The sequence below is a fragment of the Rutilus rutilus genome, assembly GCF_951802725.1.
Source record: "Rutilus rutilus genome assembly, chromosome: 3".
NCBI lineage: Eukaryota > Metazoa > Chordata > Actinopteri > Cypriniformes > Leuciscidae > Rutilus > Rutilus rutilus.
The window spans coordinates 12,813,194-12,840,094 of NC_140211.1; the positions used below are offsets into that span (position 1 = coordinate 12,813,194).

At 35.3% G+C, this 26,901-nt stretch overlaps 2 protein-coding genes across 5 annotated transcripts; one reads left to right on the plus strand and one right to left on the minus strand.

The window, feature by feature from the left end:
* Positions 1-422: 422 nt before the first annotated feature.
* Positions 423-7,886, plus strand: csrp3 (cysteine and glycine-rich protein 3 (cardiac LIM protein)). 4 transcript variants are annotated; one of them, XR_014626904.1, is made up of 7 exons: positions 484-559; positions 1,355-1,527; positions 3,573-3,741; positions 4,713-4,842; positions 5,079-5,172; positions 6,384-6,807; positions 6,995-7,126. XR_014626904.1 is itself a non-coding variant. In XM_084405540.1 (6 exons), exons 2-6 carry the CDS (start codon positions 1,416-1,418, stop codon positions 6,455-6,457), a joined length of 579 nt encoding a protein of 192 aa, XP_084261666.1. In that variant the 5' UTR covers positions 423-559; positions 1,396-1,415; the 3' UTR covers positions 6,458-7,886. The 4 variants fall into 4 exon arrangements, 2 of the variants coding, with proteins under 2 accessions (XP_084261666.1, XP_084261667.1); XR_014626905.1 differs by having other exon boundaries at positions 498-559; positions 1,396-1,527; positions 6,995-7,874; XM_084405540.1 differs by having other exon boundaries at positions 423-559; positions 1,396-1,527; positions 6,384-7,886.
* On the minus strand, positions 7,374-26,901 carry zdhhc13 (zDHHC palmitoyltransferase 13). Its single transcript, XM_084405539.1, has 17 exons — positions 26,739-26,901; positions 25,825-26,036; positions 24,521-24,643; positions 22,465-22,542; positions 22,081-22,225; positions 21,910-21,974; positions 21,107-21,269; positions 20,501-20,626; positions 16,907-17,040; positions 15,304-15,404; positions 14,750-14,874; positions 14,327-14,389; positions 13,029-13,122; positions 12,847-12,930; positions 11,855-12,012; positions 9,700-9,797; positions 7,374-8,367 (listed from the first exon to the last, which is right to left on the minus strand). The coding sequence occupies exons 1-17, from the start codon at positions 26,760-26,762 to the stop codon at positions 8,223-8,225; spliced, it is 1,938 nt and encodes a 645-aa protein (XP_084261665.1). The 5' UTR covers positions 26,763-26,901; the 3' UTR covers positions 7,374-8,222.

Sequence of the window (26,901 nt, forward strand, 5' to 3'; positions counted from 1 at the left end):
GTCCGAGGTGGCACTGGCATAGGCACCACAACACATAGGCTAGCAACACCACTGCACAAAACCACATAACCAAGACATGCAATGCGCTGAATCAGAGACTCCAGCATTAGAAGTATCATAGAAATGATGCTAGTCAAGGACAGACCTTTTATAAAAACTTGAATTAATATTATAGAGAATATGACGGTTACAAGTCGTTTGTCATAATCAGTTTTAATATTCAGCCATACAGACAGATTCAATGTATTTGTGCAGCCGAACACCCACGCCTTTAAAATGGGGAACAAATGTTGTGGTGTTCGTAGAATATTTTGCTCTCAGGACTGGAGACCATGCAGCTACATTGCATTTGTGTATTGTCAGCTGTTAATTTAGGAGGAGGATGGACTAATCTGAATGTCAGCACACCCTCTGGTCCTCTTGAAATGATGAGTGTGTGTTTGGAGCTGAGGGAGTGACATCCAGGAGCCTATATAAAGACCTACCATAGAGGGCCAGAAATGGACATCATCAGGGACAGAGGAGAAAACATCATTTCCAGAAGAAAAAAAAAGATTGTGTAAGTAGAATTTGAACATTTCTATTTTAATGTCTGACCATGGCTTCATAATTTGTGCTGTACTGACAATGTAGAGGTGAACTCATGTTAATTGGGACACTTTTTGCCATTGTGGGATGAAAAGTGTCCCAATCAGCCTGAATTCACCCCTATTGATTTTTATTTAAATAAGCCTGTGAAGTGATTCTACAAGAATTCATCAGGTTTAAAGTGATCAGATTATTATTACACGGTCATTTAGCAGATAGCAATAGTAGCCTACATTTATATAGTTAGAAAGATCATGAAACAAATGTATTAATTAATTATTCGATATGCATTGTATAATGACTTTTTTTAACAAGTGTTACTGATTAATATTTTGGTCTTAAAGTATCCGTAATGTTTTCTCTCTTACAAAGCAGAGCGATCCAATTATGTTTTGATTTTGAAATGCATACAAAATAATAACAATGTGAATGAATAAATAAAAAAAATAAATGGCATGTATTCCTTTAGCCACACAAAGCAGGCACTTCTTTTAATCTGGCAGTGCCATTAATAAAATACCTATTTCTGGACTCTTATCGTGGCATTCCACACTAGTGAGGTGATATTCTGCCTGCTTAAAGAGATGAGATAGAGACTAAATGACATATTCCTTTGAGATAGATACGATACATCTATTTTTATATCTGACCTATCACATATCACATAAATGAAGGTTTCTCCTCGTTTTCAAAAAATGGTGATAGATTTTCAGTTAGTAAACTGATTGTAACACTCATCCCTTTAAGTTGATGTTTTTTTTGGCAGTTTTGGTTGATCGTCTCTCTTCCCATCCCTGTAAACGTCAGAATCTTTGCCAGAGCCGAGGATGCCAAATTGGGGAGGAGGAGCCAAATGTTCGGCCTGTGAGAAGACGGTTTACCATGCTGAGGAGATCCAGTGCAACAGCCGGAGCTTCCACAAAACCTGCTTCATTTGCAGTAAGTCCACAGTACAATTCAGGCATTAATTGTTACTCTTACTTACTAAAGTAAAAATGAAAGGTATCAGCATCAAAAAGTTTAAGCGCCTCCGAAGGAGTTATAGTTGGCATGAAACGGAAGTTGTGATTGTCTTTTCTTCCCTATTGTGACATATATTGTAAAACTGCTTCTCAAACAAGAAAACATGTAGGGCGGGACTTGAGTTTGTCCATCAGGAATTGATTGGATGGTTGTGGTTTGCCATTGGTCGACCTCTTGTGAGTGACAGGTTGCCCCGCCCTTATGCCAGTAAACACGTCATCAGAGAAGTCGCCGCAAGAGGGAGGGGAAGTTATTTTGATTAAAGATTATGAGGGTACCTGAAATAATGATATGCATGGATAAATCATTTATAATATATACTAAAATATTCCATAAAAAAAAAATGTCCTTGTGTAACTTGTGTGTTAGCCAGCTTGATGAATTTTAAAAAGCACAGATATTTTAGAGCAAAATAAGGATAATAGGATAGAAGACTGAAAATACAATTCTTTCACTATAGATCACAAAACATCAGCTAGTTAATTAGTGTGTCCAAAGTTATCGCTTGTCTGAGCAAATGTGCATTTTCTTTCCACTGAGTCTGTTATTACACTTGAAAACAGATTTACCTTTTACTAAAATACTTACTTCAGTAGCAACAATACATATTTGGATAGAGCAATAAACTTTCACTCAGCATTCTTTTATTAATTTATCTGGTTATGTCAGAATAAGTTAGTTGAAGAAAACCCCCGAAAAAAACAAAACTAACTCCCATCAATATCAAGAGTGCTCTTTGAAATGTTTCCCAGTGAGCAGACAGCTTTCAGTGGCACAGCATTAATTCTTAAACGCTCGAGTCGTGCCAGGAGGGGTGTCGAGACTGGTGACACTGGTAGAGCTGACACCCCTGCAGTTCAACCATTCAAGGGCCTGTTTCCATCTGCTGCGGACGACAGCGGCCGCCATACTTCGCTCTCTCACAGCCTCTTGTTCATCCAGCCCAAAATTAGACACAAAGCCAAGCTCCCATGAGCCTCTTGAGCCGTCCTGGCTGAAAGTGCAGCAGCTGAGGAGCACAGACAGGAGATGACAGCCCTCTGGAGGAGCTGGGAGATCATGGGACAACTCTAAACTCTCTCTCTCATATCAGATTGAAGAATCTGAGATTTTGTGTTGAATGTAGTATGCTGTATTTTTTAGTTTTGCTGGTCTCAATACAACTAGTCTATATATATATGAACATAATAATAATTCAAATTTGATTTTTTTTTTTATTCAGCAAGAATGCACTAAACAAAAGTGACGGTAAAGATATTTAGAATGTTACAAAAGATTTCGATTTCAAATAAAAGCTGTTCTTTTGAACTTTCTATGCATCAAAAAATCCTGAAAAAATGTATCATGGTTTCCATAAAAAAATATTAAGCAGCATAACTGTTGATATTAATAAGAAATGTTTCTTGAGCAGCAAATCAGCATTTTAGAATGATTTCTGAAAGATCATGTGACACTGAAGACTGGAGTAATGATGCTGAAAATTCAATTTGTAACTATTTTATGTTTTGGTGAATTGCGTGCTAATTCATATGAATCCGTAAAATATCATTTCTAAAAAAAGAATTGTATGATCTGCTGACGCCCCAGAGACAGTTATGTTTAGGGACGCTCACTTTTTTTCTAAAAACTGCACGTTTTCATACGATTTACTTTGTATACATTCTTACGAAATTGCCACCTTGTAAAATAGTTTGCTATTAGCATGAGATCAGGTTGGAAAATTCAGCTTGCCATTTATAAAATATATTAAAAGAGAAAACAGCTATTTTCAATTGTAAGAATATTTCACAATATTAATGTTTATATTGTATATTTTGGACAAATAAATGCAGCCTTGGTAAGCATAAAAGACTTTCAGAAATATTTGAATGTTAGTGTATATTTTTTATTCTCATGTACATATTTGTATTTGATATGGTATTTATGCCATATTTTAACACAGATTTGTTTTTGTTTTTTAGTGGTTTGTCGTAAAGGTTTGGACAGCACAACAGTTGCAGCACACGAGTCTGAGATTTACTGCAAATCCTGCTACGGCAAGAAATACGGTCCCAAAGGTTACGGGTACGGCCAGGGTGCCGGAGCGCTGAGTTCTGACCCGGTGAATAATGACGAACTTCAGCCTCAAGAGTATGTCCTGAAAATATCTTTCTCATGATTCTTGTAGAGACAGCAGCAGTGCAGTTTCCAAGACAATGATGTAATTAGCCTAAAAACTAATTATTTAAATCATTACTGGTGAGGGAGTGACACAAAACCTTGTCAATTACACAACAGTTTTCAACTAAAAACAGAATTATTTTAATGTGTTTTGGCCGTTCATTTACATGACAAATGGGCCTGAAAACAAAAACTTTTGAAAACGGGTTCAAAGTGTTTTGAAACCAATACCGTTATCGTCTCTATGTAAACCACAAAAATGCAAATTTGTGAAAAAAATCATGTTCAGTCTATAGGCGCGTAGTGTTTCTTTACAAAGTGACATCGCCAACTACTGGCCTGACATGAGTAATACAGCGTTTGTAATCGTTTCTGCAGATCCGTGTGAACGGGGAAAAGTTTTGACCACATTTGTCGCCTGTGAAAAACGTTTTTGTTTTTAGTGCATCGCTGTCGTGCAAATGTATCCTGAATAATGCTGTGATTTTCATTTACTGCTAATGTTGAAAATTTAAACTGACTTAGGGTATGTTTACAAGACAACGATGTAGGAAAAGTTTAGTTCACACGGATCCGCGAAAACTACTAAAAACGCTGTATTAGTAATGCCAGGCCACTAGTTGGCGGTCTCTTTATAAAGAAACACTATGACTAATGCGTATCACCGTTTTCACAAATTCACGTTTTTGTAGTTTACACGGAGATCATAACAGTATCGTTTTCAAAAACTTGCGCAGAAAACAATTTTCTAAATGTTGCGTTTTCACGCCACCAAAATGCTGTTGTCGGGTAAATGAACGGCCAAAAAACGTTCCGGTTTTAGTTAAAAGTGGTGTCGCGTAAACGGCCCCGAAGAATGTAGACTCTTTTTTTTTTTTTTACTTTTTCGAAAATGTAGACTTTTTTACACTGTTTCTTATGTGTGTGTTTAACATATTAAGGCCTAAAGCTCGTCCGACATCTGCGAACTCGAACCCAAGCAAGTTTGCGCAGAAATTTGGGAGTACGGATCGATGTCCCCGCTGCTCCAAAGCAGTCTATGCAGCGGAGAAAGTCATGGGCGCTGGAAAGGTAAAACTGCAGTTACGATGAAAGCCAGAAGCTGGCTCAGAGTTTTTGCTACTATATGCTGTGTTATGATATGAAATGTATTAATATTAAACCATTTAACCGCCGGTATAAGCAGATTTTGAGAAACTGTTCCAATCTCAGCACTCCTGCAATATGCTGCTGTCACAGGTCAGTGCTGTGTGAAGCAGATTTTACCGTAGTACTTTATCAGTCTGTCACTGGTTCTGATCCAACAGCCCTGGCACAAAACCTGCTTCCGCTGTTTATTGTGTGGGAAGAGCCTGGAGTCCACCACGGTGACGGATAAAGACGGAGAGCTCTACTGTAAAGGTACGATCAATCAAAAGAGCCAGCACAATCTCTAATATCACTTAACCAATCAATAGATGGTCTGTTTGATAGACCTAGTTATTGTTCAACAGCCATTGCAGGCCAGTCGATGCAATCAAGAGAACAAATACTGTTGCAGTGATTAAAGCCTGAGTGATGTGTGTTAGTTGCATCATGATGAACTTTGAACATGATGAAATTTGCATTAAATATTAAGATAAAAGAATGAGAATAACATTTTAAGGTCCCATTAGTTCACAATGAGTAATGCAGTTTTTATTCTTCTTTGTTAACCTTAGTTAGTAAAAATGTATCTGTTTATTGTTAGTTCGGTTCCATTAAATATCATTAACAGATACAACTTTTAATTTTAATAATGTACAGTACCTGTCAAAAGTTTGGAAACTTTAAAAAAAATTATGTTTTTGAAAGAATGTCTGTTGTGTTCACCAAGGCTGCATTTATTAAATCAAAATTACAGTAAAAACAGTAATGTTGTGAGATACTGTTACAATTTAAAATAAGCATTTTGTATTTTAATACATTTAAAAATGTAATTATTGCTGTGATGCAAAGCTGAATTTTCAGCATCATTACTCCAGTCTTCAGTGTCACATGATCCTTCAGAAATTATTCTAATATGATGATTTGATGCTCAAGAAACATTTCTGATTATTGAAAACAGCTGCTTAACATTTTTGTGGAAGCAATGATCCCATTCAAATATTTGTGGTAAGATAAAAAAAAAAGAGAGAGGGTAATGAATACTTTTATTAATAAAGGATGCATTAAACTGATCAAACGTGATGACATTTGTTACACGTTCTATTTTTATTTCTATTTCAAATAAATGCTTTAATAAATTGAATGACAGTTCACTGAACTTTCTATTCATCAAAGATTCCTGAAATTTTTTTTATCATTTCCACAAAAATATTAAGCAGCAGCACAACTGTTTTAAACATTGACATTAATAATACACGTTTTTTGAGCAGCAAATTTCCAAATGATCATGTGACACTGAAGACTGGAGTAATGATGCTGAAAATTCAGCTTTGAGACCACAGGTATCATTTATTGTAAAGTGTTTCTGAAAAATATTGGTAATTATGGAATATTGCTGAATACCAGTCGAACCTTAACCTAAGATTTATTTTATTATTCTTAAAGTTTTTGTCATCTGATTTCTCCGTTTAATTTTTTCTTTTCAGTTTGCTATGCCAAAAACTTTGGTCCAAAGGGGCGTGGCCTTGGGAACATGGGCGTGGTCGAGGACACTGATTGACAAGTTTAAACCAACCCAGTCCAGCCTCCTTTTCACTGCACACAACATTTGAATACAACTGTGGGAAATCGCCTACTAGTGGCAGTCGTAATAGTAAAGGAAGGAGAGCAACAACAAAGGCATTCACCATGGTGGAATGAATAAATTAGTACAAAAACACACATTATATAATATATATCTCCTGTGATTAGACCATATGCTGCGTGTTGCATCCAGTCTCTTACGTTCGCATTTATTAATGCATCCAAAGCTCAATCCGGATCCAAACATTACGCACCTGCATGACGCATTGCCTCTGCGCGATTTTCCATGGGAAATTAACGAGGAATGTCGTGTGCAATGAAAAGGTGGCTTTATACTTAAAGCTGAAGTGTGTGATTTCTGCCATTACCAAACAGAACTGCACAAATATATGGGGACGCTTAAGCAGTGTAATGCTGTGATGGTGCCAAATGTTTACACTTTTGGGAAACGCATCTTACCAATAGCTTAGGTTGGGAAAGGGTATTTTAACAAACTTATTTTTACACACTTCAGCTTTAAACATCTCATGTTGATGCTATGCACACAGACTGCGGCATAAATCAAACGTATTACTCCGGTCTACTGTAACTGTTTTTATGCAATGACATGGGATACAAAGAATAAATAAAGTCATCCAACATTGATTAAACGACGATCTGTAACCAAGAAAAAGCACTTTAAATATAGTAATCTTATAAATCAACTAATGCACATTCACACAGTAAAATACAGTAATCAGTTCAGGGTAATAAAGTATCTCCAAAACTCTTCGTTATTAGATAATAGTGGCTATAATGCAAGCTACTCAATATTAACTTGTTATTTTAGCCCAGCAACCAATAATAAACATCAAAATATACGGCGAACTGGAGAAACACTCTTGAGCCGCAAATTATGAAAGTGATTTATTCCAAAGCACAGAGCAGGATTCAGCACATTTCCCTTATAATGGCATACTGCGTGATAAAGTATAATGAATATTATTGATAACTGCAGCAAACAGCATGATGATGCCATCAGACATGAGCCTGTACTACACAGTGGTTATTAAAGGCTAAAAAGTAAGATCAACTGCCACAGAAAATATGACTGATTACTCAGAAAATGTACAAAGGGCAATGTGATTCTAATAACTAATGAAATATATTAAATTATGTGATTAATCTTGTATGTATAATGCTATAAATGCTGTGGTAGCTCAGGGGAGTGGTGGCGCATCTGATCATAGCATTAAGTCATTTCAAATGCATTTTGACGCATCAAGGGATGTACGTTTCTCAAAATTACAAGAAATCAGATTTTCAGCCAATAATCAATATCAGCAACTGAATTTGTAATTTGGCGCATTTTTAGTTATTATTTGTTTTGTAGAAATAAAATTGCTCTGATTTACAAATTTGTTCACAAAGAGGATAGTGGTCACTTCCTGTAAAAGGACTTGGAGTAAAACCCAAAACAATGTGATCTTACCGTACCTTACAAAATATTTCAGTTCAAAATATATCAGTATGCTTATAAACATTCTTATGTATAACTTAAGCTGTAAGGCAAAATCTTTCCATCATTACCATGAATGCACATCACATATATATTTCGCTCAAATATAAAAGGTGAATGTTCTTGCAAATAGAACAAAAGATTATCCAAATTAGCATTCAGTCTATTCTTCCTTTTCATCATTAAAAAGGCATTAAAAATCAAACCAATGGCTGTCCCTGAGTGGGTGACTGGCCTCTGGTGGTCAAACCGCATCGGGACCGCTGAACATGGGATGGTCTCTGCTGAGACCCATCGGATACTGTTGAGTCCAGTCCAGCACCATTGGCTTACAGAGACCGCAGCACCGCCACTGGAAGAAGTTCACCAGGTTCTTCACCACTCCAAGACTATGAGAGAAGAAACCACATTAAATATAAAACTCACACATTTATGAGCGTTATCACTGGAAGCTTGTTTCCGTCACAGAATAAAACAATAAAAAAAAGGTAATTGTGAGTTTATATCTCACAATTCTGAGAAAAACAGAATATATAACCTCACAATTGTGAATTATAAAGGGAGAATTGCAAGATATAAAACTGAAATAAAGTCAGAATTGCGAGATATAAACTGGCAATTGCAAGTAATAAAGTCAGAATTGTGAGATAAAAAGTTGCTATTACTTTTAATTGTGATTTTATATCCCACAATTCTGACTTTTTTTCATCGCAATTCAGAGTTTGTCACAATTGTGAGGGAAAAGTCAGAATTGCAGGAAAAAGTCAGAATTAGTTTATATCTCGCAATTCAAATTTTTTTCTCAGAATTGTGAAATACAAACTCACAATTGTGAGTTATAAAGTCAGAATTGCAAAATATAAACTCAGAATTGCAAGAAATCAAGTATTTGTACATTTTTTCATACTTGATTACTTGCAATTTCAAGTTTATATCTCAAAATTCGGAGAAAAAAAACAGAATTGCGATTTGTAACATCAGAATTACGAGAAATAAAGCCATAATTGCAAGATATAAACTCGTAATTGCAAGAAAACAAGTTAAGTATTTGCAAATTTTTCTCTCACATTTCGGATTTTTATAACTCGCAATTTTGAGTTTAAATCTCACAATTCTGAGGGAAAAAGTCAGAATTGCGAGTTCTAAATTCAAAAAGTCAGAATTGTGAAATATAAACTCGCATTTGTGAGACGAAGTAAGAATTTCGAGATATAAACTTGTAATGCAAGACAACAAGTCAAGTAATTGCGACTTTTTATCTCACAATTCAGACTCGATAACTCGCAATTCCGAAAAGAAAAAAAAAAGTCAGAATTGCTAGTTATAACCTCGAAATAGTCCGAATTGCGAGATATAAACTGGCAATAGCAAGTTATAAAGTCCAAATTGTGAGGTATAAACTTCACAATCGCAAGGAAAAGACTAAATTTGGAGATAAAAAGTCAACTACCTTCGTTATTGCAAAATTTTAATTAAGTTGTTTTCTCGCAATTCCAAGTTTATATTTAACAACTGTGAGGGAAAAGTCAGAATTGCAGGAAAAATCTCGCAATTCAAATTTATTTTCTCAGAATTGTGAAAAAGTTGCAATTACGAGTTATAAAGTTCGAAATGCGAAATATAAACTTGCAATTCAGAGGGAAAAAAAGTCACTAATACCTTATTCCAAGGCGGAAACAAGCTGCCATTTATGAGCCATAAACTAATTAAACTAAGCTTACTTGAATGGGTTTTGTCTGAGAGAAGAGGCTTGAGGGAGTTTTCTCTGCCTGTGTGTCAGGTTAGCTCTCTCGACCGTCGTCAGTCCAAGGAACGCAACCTGTGAGGAAACAAAGCAAAGTATAAAGAGTGTGTCCATGCATCACAGGACAAAATGAACACTTTTACACTATTGACCAGTATTAACTCCCAACAGGAAGTCAGGGCATGAGAACAGGTTCCTAATGCCTCTTTACACCATGCTAATCATGTGAGAACAACTTGAGAAATACAGTCTTCAGCTGAAACACTACAGACATATGAGGAAATCATTAGTTACACCTTTTAAAAGACTTACACACCTTTATTTGTTCATTTTAATTCAATTATACTATAAAAAAAAAAATATATAAAAAAATTATATATATATATATATATATATATATATATATATGTGTGTTATTTTAGTATCACTTATATACTATTATAATATTAATATTTAAGTTAATTTTAGTCATTTTGTTATGTGCATTTTTTTTCTAGCTTTATTTTTATTTCAGTTTCAGTAATTTTGTACTTCAGCTTAAACTTATTTATTTCAGTTATTTTATTTATTTAGTATTTAATTTTATTTCGGCTTTATTTCAATTATCGAAAATGCTTTTTAATAGTTTCAGTTAACAATAACAACACAGGTATTAGTAATGGAAATATAACTTCATTAATAAGACCGCTAAGCAATGTTTACTCTCTACAAAAACGTAACGGCAGCTTTGAACAAAGAGCCACAAAATACCATAGCTATGTTTCCATCTAAAGTAGTGAATTTAACTTATGGGCAAAATTGCAATATTGCACAAATCATTTTGTTTCCATCCCATGTGTTCAAGAGAACAAAATCGTCACCTGGAACAAAATATCTAATACAAATGGAAGTTGCAGCAATCGGGGAAGAAACTGTGGCTCTTTTTTCCAGCATCATAAATGACTTGCGTCTCAGAGAGCGCAGACGAAACACAATAAACGCTGTCATATTATGTAGAGTTCGGATGCTGGTGTTTAGGAACGCATTAATGTCAGACACTTCTGAGAGGGAATTAAACCAAATCATTCTGATGACAGACTTTGGCTCAGGCATTTCAAAATGATCAAACCAACGCTTGAGATGCTGTGCGATGCGATTGGTTCGCTAGTTATTCAATCACATCCTCTTTTGAAGTAAAGTCACGTGAGATTTTTGGTACTCCTTGAGGGATTTATACGGTAAATGTGTTTCCATCGTAGTTTATTCACATGTCTTCCAATAGGATCAAAAAAAATGTATCCGCCTAAACATGCGATATCCCAAAATGCCCATAAAAATAGGTGGATGGAAACACAGCTAATAAATATTGGTCTGAGGTCAATATTAGACTGATATAATATAAGTGCATAATTTAAATATCAAACTATTCATTTATTCTAGGTTGTAAAAGTATTAACAGTTTCTATTATTTTTTATTCTATGAAGATGCCTGATTTCACATGACGTAAAATACAAGTGAAACCCGAAAAATTTGAATATCGTGCAAAAAAAATTGTATTACAGTAACTCAAATTAAAAGGTGAAAACTAATATATTTAGTATATGAAGAGTTCAGATGCAAAAGCCTCTAAGTGCCATCTGAAATTTTCTCCTAGACTGATCATTTTTATAAAGCTTGTATATTTAAGTTCAGTAATTTCACTTAAATGACAAATAATAGGTCATTTTAATTGTCATTTAAGTGAAATTATTGAACTTAAATATACGAGCTTGATAAAAATGATCATTCTAGGAGAAAATTTCAGATGGCACTTAGAGTCTTTTGCATCTGAACTCTTCATATATAACTGCATACATATTCATGATTATACTTTTCAGAGGGTGACATTTCTATATTTAAATTTTTTTTTTTTTTTTTTTTGATTTCATGTAATATTCAAATTTTCGGAGATTTTGAATTTGTGGTTTTCATAAGCTGTAAGCCATAATAACTTTTGCACGATATTCAAATTTTTCGAGTTTCACCTATACTAGCCAAAAAGATATGCCATTGTATCAGCCATCAGCTATAGCACAAAAATAATGATACAGCTGTTCTCTCTGGTCCTTATATCCTAACTTGTATCTTAAAGCACATGATCTCCATCACTGACCTGGTAGAGCTGTAACAGCAGCAGGATGGAGGCCCAGCATGTGTGGAAGAAAGCGAAGCAGAAGATGTAAAGCACCCAGGGAGAGCATCCCATCAGAGCGGTCACCACCCCCCACACGCCCTCCTCCGTGTAGTGCAGCGGGCAGTGATTCGACCAGTCTACACACAGAGAAACACACATTATTATTATCATCCTGCTCTAGAGCATAATGTGACAGTGGATACTGGTGAAAAGTTAACGCTATGAATGGCTCATTACACTAACACTGGTCCGCAAATCACCCTGTATGGAAACCTATGATGAATGTAATGCAATGTAGATGAATTTGAAGATACATGAAATGTGTTTTTACAGTATCTTTGTAGTTTATTTTATTTTAAAGCAGTAAAGAATATTTAAAACTGCATAAACTTTAAAACTTTGTTGCAACTTGGCTTTAATAAATAACGCAATTAATAAGATCAGTACGATTTTTAAAAAATAAATTAATACTTTTATTCAAAAAGGACACTTTCTATTGATCTAAAGTGACTGCAAATATATTTATATTTTCATGAAAATGTTCTATTTCAAATAAAAGTTGTTCTTTTGAACTTTCTATCATCAAAGAATCATGAAAAAACAAAATGTATCACAGTTTCCACAAAAATATTAAGCAGCACAATGGTTTTCAATATTGATAACAATAATAAGAAATGTTTCTTGAGCAGCAAATCATCATATTAGAATGATTTCTGAAGGATCATGTGACACTGAAGACTGGAGTAATGATGCTGAACATTCCACTTTGACATCACAGGAATAAATTACATTTTCAAAATTATTAAAATACAAAACAGTTATTTATTTTAAAGAATAATAATTTTTCACAACATTATTGTTTTACTGAATCAAATTAGTTTTTGTCAGCAGCACAATCTTTCAAAACTCATACTGACCACAAACTTCAGAACGGTAGTTTACTGTACATCTGAGTTGAAGTGGTGACTTACACTTAATACTGCCGTAGAACGTCCATATGCAGAGGAAGTTCAGAGCCACCAGGAAAAGCACAAAGAACGGGTGATTTCTGGCACCTGTGGAACAAGTTAGCATGAATAATACATAATGAGAGAGAAAAAAATGAAAGAGAAAGACACACGTGTCATTAAACATCTTAGTTTGAGCATGTTACCTATGCAGCCATTGATCCAAATGGAGTGGTGGTCCTGTTTAGCAACACAGGCATTACAGTAAAAGCAGTGATTGGCTCTCATTGGCTTCCTCATCTGTAAAAACAAGCTTTTTAAATAACCTGGCATCAGACTTTGTAGAAAGCACATGCTGGGACTCAATCAGTCTTAACACTTTTAGTAGGTAACACAAGCGTGAATTGATCTGGGGTGCGTTCTCCGATAACGTTGTCTCTTAGCGCGCTACGAAGACTCAAAAGGTACACCTTAACTACAGGTATACATTTCCTACGTGTGTTCTCCGAACTATACCTTAGGATGTTGCTTAAGGTAAACCTTCTTAAGTTCGACCTTAGCAGGCGCCGTCCATGGTGGAGGCGCTGAATAGGTTGATATCGATGCCTCGATGATCGATTGTGCGCTCTTTCCTTCACAGCGGTATAGGTAAAGTATTGAGAAAACAATGTTCTTTATAAAGAAGCGTTTTAGAAATAGTACAAACTGCATTTATCGGGGCTCATTGAAATATGTACATGCAGAAATAAATATGAGTAGGCCTATGTGTTTATAATTTAGCAAGTGTGCAATCCCAAACCCTCACGGCCATAATGTTCTCCACAACGTATGCTGATTATCCACCAGCCATGTAGTTGACATACACTAACTGGCTCCGCGGACGTCTTTGATTTAAAACAAGTAGCCTACTCGCTGTCTCGCTGCCATAGCTATAAAGCTATCTTTATATAGACTCCTAAGCCTTTTCTGTCAAATGGTTCGCCAGCTGATGTGCCTTAGGATAGTAATTAAAAAAGCTAACAACCATTAGTGTATGGAAACTTTATTAATGAAAACACTTCCATACACTGGGTGTAGGCTATAACAACTTAAGTATTTTATGTGTAAAATTTTAAAGTAAAGTAAAAATGTAATTTTAATACTAAATCAGATTTTATATTAAATGTTCATATAACATTTTCTATGTGTAATTAAACTGCGATGTAGAAAAGCTTTTTGCGTAGTGGTGGCCACTAGCGGTATGAACCGTCAGCAGCGATAAGGTATAGCTAAGAGCGCTCCAGACCAACCTTACGAACGTATGACTTACAGAAGGTATACTTAACTAAGAAGGTTTCGGAAACCACGTATTAACGATAAGGTACTTCTTAAGGTACAACTTAAGAACGACGTAGCGTTAAGGTAGTTTCGGAGAACGCACCCCTGGTTTCATTTCCCAATCTGGTTATCTTCTCATCATTACCTGTCCTTTATATATTATAACTTAATAGACATTATAACTTACCATACATGAAGTACAAAATATCCTGGGATCCAGACAGCCCGCTTCTGCCAGAACCACGATATTCTACAGAGAGACAAGACACATGAGACTAAAAAGAGCTTCACAGAGCCTAAATGAATCATTAGGCCAACATGTATATTATTCTTGTTATGAAATCAAATGAGGAGGCAATGTCCTCATAGTTTCAAACGTAAATTTATGTCCCAGTTACACTTAATGTGTAAACAAGAAGATCATATCCAACGCCCCTGATACATATAAATAACACTTGAATATACTGTATGTCTGTGTAATAAGAACTACCTAAAATGACAGAAACCATCTTTGGAAAAAAATAATTAGATTTTTTTTTGTTTGTTTTTTGTTTGGCTCACGTCCCATGAGAGTGTGGCAACACACCAGCCAATCGCAGCCAGTCCTTACCTTCTTCTTCTCCTCCTCGGTTGCCTTGATGATCCCAGGGTCAGTCCTGCAGGAGCGGAGGTAGTAGTACAGTAAGGCTGTGATGTTGACTGTGAAGAGTATCTGGACTGTAGCGCTGGGGTCATGTGAATGCACGTTAAGGCCTTTACGAGATATCACTTGTATTTCCCTCAAACAATGAATTTGTCATTCTCACATTTAGATTTATTCGTAAAGCATTTAGTCCTATCAATGAAATCCAATTCTTCTGTGAAATTCAAAACAAAATTTATATGAAAGTCTAAATATAATTGTATTAGTTCGTATGTTAATATAATGTGTTTGTTTATTTTAATCTATCTTTTGATTATTTATTAATCTTAATTAGTCTTATTATTATTAAAATATTTATATTATATATATTTTTACCCCACATTTCTATATAACATTTCTATGGACCTCCAAACACTTCCTTGCGGCCCTCAGTTAGAAAACAGAAAATCACATTTACAAGTGTTTGTGTGTGTGTGTGTGTGTGTGAGAGAGAGTGTTGTATGTGTATTATACAAGGATATCAGGTAGAAACCACAAGCCCCATGTGACCACCATCCAGAAGATAGAAGCCATGAGACTGGCCGAGGGAATCAAAGACCGCAACGCCACAGTCGCCAGCTGCCTACAGACACAAACAGGACAGCATTGTCAGGACACTTTCAAGAGTGGAAACAACAGCTCAACTTATTTTTTCCTGAACTTTCCTGATCTTTTTGTTCTGACCTCTAACAGTCTCTGTAACATTTAAAGGGATAGTACACCCAAAACTGAAAATTCTGTCATCATTTACTCACCCTCAAGTTGTTCCAAACCTGTATGAGTTTCTTTCTTCTGCTGAACACAAAAGAAGATATTTTGAAGAATGTCGGTAACCAAACATTTGACAGCAGCCTTTGACTTCCATAGTATTTTTTTTCCATACTATGGAAGTCAATAGCATTGACTGTTTGGTTACCGACATTCTTTAAAATATCTTCCTTTGTGTTCAGCAGAAGAAAGAAACTCATACGTGTTTGGAACAACTTGAGGGTGAGTAAATGATGACAGAATTTTCAGTTTTGGGTGTACTATCCCTGCAAGTAGCACTGTCAGGCTAAACAGAGCAGCTCTACTGAGCTTACAGCGCCCTCGTGAGGAACTAAATATTATTGCACACTCGTACTTGACTAGTTCACATATTTGCATTTGCTTAAATGGGGGGGGGGGGGGGGGGGGGAATTCCTTTCTCTCTTTACATACATTACAGAAGTACATCAGAGTAAAACGGCTTTTCAAACGAGAAAACATGTAGGGCGAGACATGATTTTGTCCAGCAGGAATTGATTGGATGGTTGTTGTTTGCTATTGGTCGATGTCATGTGAGTGACAGGTTGTCCCGCCCTCGCGCCAGTTAACACATCATCAGAGAAGAGATGTTGTTGATCTTTAATGACCTGTTTTGATCTTTAATGAAAATGCTGCACTATTTCATAAAAAAAAAAAAAAAAAAAAAAATTTGTCCATTTTGCTTTAATGGTTACTTTAACCATCTGTTTCAGTCTGTTCTTTCATCTGAATCCTTAAAATAATTATTTGCTTAATTATCTGATGTATGTGCAATGGCATCGCAAATTATATAAACAGATTCAATAAGACAAATAACAAAAAATTGCACTTATTATAAATACTGAAATTTGCATAATAATATTTAATAATCAATACAATTTAAATACATTTTAATAAAATAAAAAAAAACAGTTGTTATGGTATTCTGGGTAGCTGCTTATTAAATTATTCTTTAATTTGTCTGTTGTTGTTTTGTTTTGACCTGCTTTGCCATGGAGACAGACAAATTGAGGCAATAATTACAAAATTAACCAACAAAGACCATTCACATCTTTTCTTTTCTGCCAGAAACATGCAATTGATTTTAAACTATCAATATGGTGTGCATAGTTTTACTGAACAAAATTTAATTGTGAATATGTTATATGAGCAATTTGTGTTTAGTCACTTAAAACATACAAACAGTCACATCATATCCAACGCAAATGCGTCTGTTGTGAAAATGGTAAATATTGTAGCAACAGGGCATTATAAATCTATATGAAAAATGAATGAATAAAGGCAGTGTGTTTGTTGCACCTTGACGTGAGGTTGATCACAGCCATGATGCAGGCCAGCAGAACACCCTTCAGTAACCAGGACTCGCTCTTCATGTCTAATATGGCACCGATGGCTCCGACCGCAACAACACTGAACACAGACTGTAGACACACCTGAAACAGACAAGCACACACACTCTGAATAATGAACTCTTTTCAACAGCAATGAAAACTCAGGGTTACAGCAGAGGAATGTGGGTCAGAGAATAAGTGGAATGTTATTTTCTTGTTTAATAAAAACCTAAAAATGGAGAATTCTCCAGGGCCAAACACACATTATGAGAAATTGGCTGCTTTTGTTTCTGAAAGCTTAATTCAAGGTTAAATACAGCCCTGGGATTTCAAATAATCGCCTCGCGTCTTCCTTAATAAGGTTAGTGAGAGTGGTGTGTGTGGGAATGTGTGTGTGTGTGTGTGTGTGTGTGTGTGTGTGTGTGTGTGTGTGTGTGTGTGTGTTGCCTGAAACGGTTGTAACAAATAAAACTGGGATCCACATGCAATGAAACACTTTTTTTTTTTTTTACTATTAAACTTTATGCTTTACATTTTCTTAAGAAAATGTTATTTACTATTATGAATGTGAATTATTATTATGATTATTTATATTTATACATTTATTCATATTTTTAACATTCATTAGCTTTTTGAAACAATATCTAAAACATTACACTTTTAAATTAATAAAAACATTCATGTTTTTGTTAATATTAATAATAATAATAATAATAATAATGTGTAGACACATTTTATAGATAATTTTACAAAACAATTCAGTAATAATAATAATAATAATATAATAATAATAATAGTTATTTTTAATTAGAGGTCATATCCACAATAACATAGCATCCACATCATATTCAATAATAATAATGTTTATAAATTAAATATTCTAATCTATGAAATTTACTGTAATTAATTATTACATATTACTAATTTTACTATGAATTTTTTTATTTAAATAATAATTAATATAATTAAATTAATATAATATCATTAAATTAATATAATTAAGATCATATCCATATATTATAACATTCACATCATATCCAATAATAATAATGAGTATATTAAAATAGACAATTTTACCATTTATTTTTATTAATTTTTATTTTATTTTATCTAATAAATTCTGAGTTCTATCTATAACACAAATGCTTAAAGGCAGGGTAGGTAGGAATTTTATAAAATACTTTTTTCCAAATTTGTTTAAACTTTCTATATAAATCAATACATAATTAAAATGTAAGTACTCTGAAAAAAAAGAGTATAAAAATCGCGTGACTCTAGACCGTTTAATCTGTGTTAAACACAGCTCATTATTTCCATTCGGGACGAAACAAAGGATTGGCTTAGGCAACTGTCACTCTCTCTCGCAACCATAGCAACCACCCTTTTGCCACGGGATCTGCCCACTTGCGCGCGCACGTTTGATTTGAGGAATTCAAAAGGCACGGAACCTAGGAGCAAAACAATGGCAGAGAAAGAGCAATCAAAATTCACATTACCAGCAAACAAGGCTAAAAAAGAAAGACAAAAGGACATTTTACAAACCTACGTTTTGCATGTGCTTCTGCACGCACTTTTCCAGTCACAACACCGCAATCAGAGGAGGACGCGCTGAAAACTGTAATGCTGTTCTCTTCCTTCATAACTCGTACTGAGAAGGTTTGAGTTGCAGAGGAATTTGTGACTGTTTCACATGTTCAACCACATCAAAGTTTCGTAATTAGTAAGTCCGTGCTTTTTCTCTTTTTTTTCTTATGTGCTGAAGGGCTGCTGTGCCTTGGTGAAACGGTGTTTGTAGCCTACGTGAAGAGCTCTTTTCCAAAACGCCATAAACCTAAAAAGCTGCCTCAAAGAACCAGCAAAAGTAATGATTATGAATATGTAAAATATTGCAATAAGACATTTTAATTGTTTATTAATTTCTGTGTCGGCTGCAAAGATGAAATTGACGATAGGCTATTGACTCGCGATCTTCGCAGTAGTGAACGCACCGGAGAAATGCACATTTATTACATAGTTTTATTTTATTTTTGGATGGTTTTGTTTAGAACCAGATTTCTGTAAATATATTTCACATTTTTTAGGCCTGTGAGGCGAGGTGATGATATAATCTCCAGTTCAAGCACCTTATGTTGTGATTGATATATTTACTTTTATGTAATAAATCCAGGAAATTGGTTAATGAAAAAAATATTAAAATTAAGATACAATTAAAACAAAACGAAATTCGTTTTAAAGAAAGGCTTTGTGCTTTCTGTTTTGAGGTCTCTGTGAAAGTTTGAAAGTCTTTTAGTGCGCTTTCAGTACGCTCGCGTCCATAATGGAGAACTGTCACATAATATTGTTTTTCCTCATAAATGCAAGACTTTTTTAAAAAGACAAACCATACATTTTTGAAAAAATAAAAAAGATGGATTTATAGCGTTTTGGGGAAAAAAATGGATGGATTTATAGCGTTTTGAAAATATATATATATTTTTTTACTTTGAATTGATCATCAACAATATTGTTGTTTGATTTAATAATCACTGTTGCAAGAGATACCTAGTTCCGTTTTTCTTTTCTTTTTTAGTGAGTGGAAAAAGTAGGGGCTACCTCAGATTCTGTTTAGTTAGCTCGGATCCTTTATTGTTTTTTATTTTTCTAAAGCCTACAATAATAGGTCAAATGCAGCAAGTCAAAAGACCAACTGGACCTTCTTTGCCAGTTTGCACACATTTCTTTGAAGGATGGCAACAATATCGCCTGAATATCGATATCGAGATATTGGGAAAAAATATCGAGATATTCATTTTTGTCAATATCTCCCACCCCTACATGCAGAACACCATATATGTTATGAATCTTACACGAAATTCATCTTCATCACAATGTAACTGATGGTAATGGAAAAACGTGTATCAATGCAACCTGTTTTTAGCTTTGCCTTATAGATATAACTACCTCGTTAGCGAATCAAAAAATATATATTTTAAACTTTACCAATATCAATATGCTAGCTTGATAGTGAGTACTAAAATACATCTTATTTGTTTATATTCATAATGATAAAGTTAGATTTTTTTATTACATGTGATTCGGACATGATGTCACTACATGCACTGTGCTCCTTCCTCTCCGCTCGTCTCAGGTAAATAATGCGTCTTCCAGCTCAGCGGTCGGAGTCGCACGTTCATGTGTTTTGGGGGCGTGGCTTTGGAAGGAGCCCAGAAGGGAGGGGGTGGAGTGAATGGAAATAATGAGCTGTCTTTAAAACAGTCGTGAGAGGTCTACAGACACTCGATTTTTATACTTTCTTTTTCAGAGTACTTACATTTTAATTATGTATTGATATATAAATAAAGTTTAAACAAATTTGGAAAATAAGTTTTTTAGACAATTCCTACCTACCCTACCTTTAATACTACGTTAAAATTAGAGGTTTGTTCAAATCCAAAATACCTAAATAATCTGAATATTACTCCAGATTTTAGAGCATCAAATCTACATCATGAAGTGAAACGTGATTTCTAAATATTTTAAACATAAAGGGGTTTAAACTTGGCATGTGTGAGCATGAGGTTACCTTGTATCTATTGAGCAGTTTAAAACATGTGGAGTTGGCTTTGATTCGTTCCGCCTTCGTCGCACTGAGTGTGTGAATGAGCAGAGGGCTGTGCACCTGGTGCGCCAGGTCAATGGGAGTGTGACCCTGAAAACAACACAACCACATCAGCAAAACAAGCTAATGCTCAACTTACAAACTGAACAGCCAGGTGAGTGAAGAGCACTGCTTCAAAACCAGTTTACAGCTATTGTTCTGCTGGTTTAAACAGCATCATAACAGCTTTGGATTTAGTGATGGACATGTAATAACTAACGTTTAAGATGTATGTGGAACGAATGCAAGTACTTTCACATAGGAATAACTGTTAAACAGAGCGTTACTGACAGACTGGGAAGAAAGGTGCTGCAATGTAAAATATGTGAACAATTATAAAAGGCCATAATAGGTCCTCTTCAAGGCCAGCCTATAACTGCTGTCATCTTATTCGCACAGATAACGTGACATACTGGAAACATAAAATCAAAGTTGACCCGATTATAAATAATAAATCAACCAAAAAATGTAATAACGTCATTCTCCCTCCATGAAATGTAAGCAAGCTGAAGGGTGTGTGTGGACACTTACATTGGTATTCTCCAGGTCCACGCTGGCTCCAGCCTCCAGCAGGATGTGGGCCGCATCCACATTGCCGGCCAGTACAGCACAGTGTAGAGGAGAGTTTCTGTTCACTTTATCCACCGCGTTCACTGAAGCGTTGCACTTTATCAGGAAGTTTGTGGGTTCAGGTCTGTGTTTCAGCAAACCACAGCAACAAGGTGTGTGAAAAGAGAGAAACACCAGCACAGGAAAGAGTTTAACTACAGCCTACATCAAGACACACATTGTCAGCCAGGCCACATCTGATATACTTCATGATAGACATTTTGAGTGAAGGTTCTAAAATTAACACTAGCTAAGTGCCAAATGTCAGAAAAACATAAAAAGATGACTATAAAACATGAAAATACAAAGTAAATAGTAATTTTGTGAAATATTAAGACAAATAATACTGACATTATTAAACTGTTTTCTATTTTAATATTTTAAAACCTAATTTATTCCTGTGATGCAAAGCTGAATTTTCAGCATCATTACTCCAGTCTTCAGTGTCACATGATCCTTCAGAAATCATTCTAATATGCTGATATTACTGATTATTATCAGTATTGAAACCATTTCGGAAACCATGACACACCTATCCAAGATTCTTTGATAAAAAGTTAAAACAAACACATGATATTACATGATAACAATGTTTGCAAAATGAAATAACTGACTTTTAGAATTGACTATGTTACTGTACTAAAGCCAAAGGAAATATTATAATTATAATACAGGAAACCATTGACTTTGTATTAATTGTATCATTTTTCAACTGGTCGTCTTACCCAATGATTTTTTGTGCCCCCAACATCAGTGGGGTTTGTCCATTTATGTCCGGTGTATCCACTTCCTGCAACAAGACAGGAACAAGAAGTGTATTCAACGGCATTACTCAGTATTCAAACCCTTTATTGTCATTTAAAATGTCACTGTGTGTGTGTGTGTGTGTGTCACACCTGTCCTTTGGCCATGAGGTAGGCAGCGATGGGCATATGCTGGAAGAGCACAGCCAGATGGAGACTGCGATACCCTTCACCATCTGCTAATGATGGATCAGCTCCATAACGCATCAGCTGAATGACCATAGACAAATGACCCTGCCTGTTCAGAGGTGACAAAGAACACCATCGGGAGATATAAAACACTGTCAAGTGCAAGCAAACGCGGCTAGAATCAACATTTTTCAAAGCCATTTTTGCAATGACATTTAACCAACTGGAATTTCAGTGACTTGTGTGATGTATGAATGCGGATGTCAGCTCTTCTATCATTACATTGAAGAGGACATTATGGTGTGTCATTGCAAAATGATCTCAATTTCAGCTGGGAATGTATCTCACCGTATGGCCCAGTGGAGTGGTGTAGAATTCAGGTCACCGCCTAACTGGTCTATGACAGCACCTTTAGATATGTAGTATCTATGAAATACAGCAGAACGTATGCATACAAATAAGAGCAGGTTTAATAAACTCCAGTGAATTGATTTGAATTGGTATAACATTTAAAAGTTGGGATGCACTGATATTAACCTTTTGGCTGGAACGATAATAGATAATTCTACATATGAAAGCCAATAACAGATATATTGGCTGATAAATCTAAATACAATCAACATTTTTGAGAGCCTGATTACAAAAACCAAAAGACTCACCATTAAAAACCCCAAGCACACAATTATAATGTTGCACTTCACCGATTTCTTTCTTTCTGAAGTGATTTCAATCATATTTCAAGCAATACAAAACTATCACGGTGAATAATATACGATATATATTCGCATCTGAAGTGTCTCAGCTGAAGGAAATAATCCATTATTTATCGGCTTCAAGATATCGGACAAATTTACTCATCGTGCCGATAACGGTAACATTAAAAATGAACATATTTGGGCCGATACCTATATGATAGCCGATATATTGTACATCCCTATTTTAAAGTGATCTATAACCTTGAACTAGAGCTGCACGATTAATCGTTAAAGGATCACAATCTCGATTAAAACAGCCACGCAATCTTATTCCTAAATGACAATGATTCATCTATGTCTATTAAACCTTTGAGAAGAACGATCACACTGCAACCTTCAAATCCGCATTAGTGCTGTCGCTGACTCAGAGAGAGCAGTTATCATGTATAGGTGTCAAACAGCTTCACAAACAGCCTTTTTAACCACAAACATTCAAATTATCACAGAAATACTTGGATAAATGTTTATAGTTCAGAAGATATTAACACTAATGTCTACACAATCTATCAAAACAGTAAAACACTTTGAAAGTAACTTACGCTTCAAATAAAGATTATCTAAATTGTAGGTGGTGACAAGTGACTTAAATTTGATTTGCCATTGAATCATTCATTCAAGAGATTCGTAAAAAAAAAGAAAAGAAAAAAAAAAGATTAATTTAGTAATGAAACAAGTCATTGAATAATTCACTCAAACCGATAAAAAAAAAAAAATCGAATTAATTAAAGGTGCAGTGTGTAATTTTTAGCGGCATCTAGTGGTGAGCTTTGCGAATTGCAAACAGTCAGTCACTCACGGCCTATCCCTCCCTTTGCAAACTCTAAGGAGAAGCTACGGTGGCCGACGTAGGATCGGAAGATGTCGTCGTCTGAGTCAGCAGAGAGTAGCAAGTCAAGCAATGAGGTTTCTTTATATTATATTTTATATTAAATTATATCTACTTAATTATTCACTAAAACCACATGTTATTGCGATTGTTTTTTTTACTTGTTCATCATTGTGTTAGTCTTTTATTCACTGACTTTACCATAGCTTGTTTCCATGCTAGTTAGTATAAGATAAGAGCTATGGATAAGAGCATCAAAGCAGCTAGGTAAGGGGAAATAGCTAACGTTACGATGTCCGAGGCGTCGTTCAGACAGCATGTTTTTCTCCACGTTTGCAGAGTCAGGGACAACCTGAGTATTCTCCTGCTTCTCATTCAAGTTAGTGACGAAACGCGCTCTGTAGCGCTGTTTGTTCGCTGACGGCTACGGTAGAAACATGACGTCACAATATGTCGACCTTCATAGAAGGGGGGTGCCCGCGGTTATGTAGATATAAATGACTCATTCTAAGGTAATAAAAACATAACGGTTCATTAAGTAAGGTCTTTATACACCACTGAAAACATAGTTATGGATCTTATATTGCATTTCTGTCAATAGATCCTCAGAAATATTACACATTGCACCTTTAAATATCTTTAAAATGGACTGCAGCAATTCAATTAGACCGAACCTATAGTAAATCACGTTATTTTGTTTAGTTGTCTATTCAACATCGTGGGAGAATAGCGATCTCTAGTTCAAATTGTGATCAATTTATCCAGAATCATGCAGTTCTTAACTTATAACTCCATGAAAAAGGCATGAAACAACAAATCTTACTTGACAATATCTGCTCGATTGTTGATGGCAGCCCAATGGAGCAGCGTAACATTCTCTTTGTCAGGCTGCCTGACGTCATACCCAGCCTCTATCAGTTCTTTACACCTCTCAAGAGCACCAAACCTGCAATTTAAAACAAATAATGGAAAAACTTTGTTTATTTTTGCATCATACACACATACACATCAGGTTCTCTGCTTGAACAAGTGATAAAAAGATATGCATCCTCTAATGAAAATGAAGTATTTGAGCAGTGTGAAGCATGCAGGTGAGACAACAAACAAACTCTTGAGTTAGAAACCCAGATATTACAAAATCCACATAAAACATGTCCTGAACTAGTGTTGTCACAATACTGGCATTTCTAACTTCGATACGATACCTTGAAAAGTATCGATTTTCGATACCATTTTCAATACCACAGGGAAAAAACACTGCATATACTGTCATACAGATATATTTTTAATACTATGTCTTTTTTTGTCCATCTATTGAAAGTCTAGGCAATAAAAAATGTATTCTGAAGAGATCACTTTATATGATAAAGATTTTAAGCTTTTTTCATATATAACATTGATCAATTACCATTACAATTACCTCACAAATATTTGCTAACTCAATGTATTTGTTTTTACAATGGGGTAATTATGTTGCAATAGCTTACAGCACAAGGAAGCTAGGTTTCAAATGGTAAATTGAATTTTAAAAAGACAAGTAAATAGTAATAAAATAATAATACTCACCAAGTAGGCATTGTGACATTATTGACCATGTATTTGACCATTAATAAGCCGCGAAAAAGAGCTAATTTTGGCACTTGTATTTAAGAGGCGGCTTTATTATGTGCGCGCTGCGGATGTGAGTGCAAAATCTGCGGGAATGAGTAGAATTATGCGCAATCCCGTGCCGAAATTCAGACCCAGTCACATCAACACTATTTAACCGGAGTGAATGAGAGGAGGCGGGTGTGTGTCAACTCACTGTCGGAGAGGAGAGCAAGAAAGCGCAGCTGGTATCAGTGTATCGATTCGATACAGCAGAAAGGAGTATTGGAATCGTCTCAAGATATTTCAGAATCGATACATATCGAAATATCGATATTTTTGACAAGACTATCCTGACTTGAACATCATATTTTATGCTTTAATCCACAGAATTGCACAAATACTTTGAGTCCACACTCCACAGCTGTGCCCAAAATTCTCCAGGGTATCTTAATAACATCACCAGCTGTTAAGTATTCCCAGTGATGCGAAAGTGTAATCCCATTAATGTTTATTGCATTTCAAGGGAATAAGTCTTACTGTGTTGCTTTGACGATATCCCAGGAACTGCTGTCCTCAGGGTGCGAGAACTTCCTCGGCTGCTGCGTGGAATCAAGAGGTCCCGGGCCCTGGAAGCTGCCGGGCATGAAACCACCAAAGCCAGGACCTCCAGGACCTCCATGACCGTGGCTGTGGGAGTGGCCACCGCCGTGTCCATGGCAACTGTCACCCATGTGACCATGGGAGTGGCACTGTAAAACAAAACATTACAGGCTATTTCTGACTGATTTTAAAAATTAACACAAAATGCAAATGGTTTGTGATAATTAACCAATTGAATAAATGACAGAAAGGGCAAACGTATTTTTATTATTGATACTAATAGTAGTAGTTGTTATTCTAACAAGTGCATGACAAGGCTGGTCATGTGATAACAACATGGCAGCGCCCATGAGGAAGAGACCCTCTCAACGTAAAATAAAACATTTTTATAGAAGACTGATAGGTCTGGAGTCTTTATGTCGAGTATGTATCATTTTAATAATATTTAATTATTTCCTTTATATGTAAAACTTTTTAAATGAGCAAAAAATATTAAGTGCACATTTAAATAACAGACAGCAATTTTGTTCAATTCAGCATTTTGTTATTGTTAGTAAACAACTGACTTGGAATCTGACGATCTATCCTTCCAATGAGCTAAAAACAAACCTGCAAAACCAATGTTCAATATGTAGCCCATATTTATGGTCAATAATAGATTATTAAAGGCAATGATCATGGCACGGTTTGTTTTACAGGTCAAATCTAATCATATGATTCAATGCGCCTTGAATCGATTAGCACAAACACACAGGTGATCAGTTAGCAGAAGATGCTAAGTTAGCTTAACCGTTCTTATAAATCCATCTAACGACGTAACAAAAAAATAATAGAAACATTTTCTCTCTTACTCCGTCTCCTTCTGACCAATCCATCACTTCTGAGCGAGGTTATACGTGATTTAACATGAAGAATTTACTCTGTCAGATACTGAAATCGGGCGTGCGTTCAACGCATCTTCCACTTCCTCGATACGAGTGACAAATCCTGCGCTCTGATTGGCCGCTTTGCCTT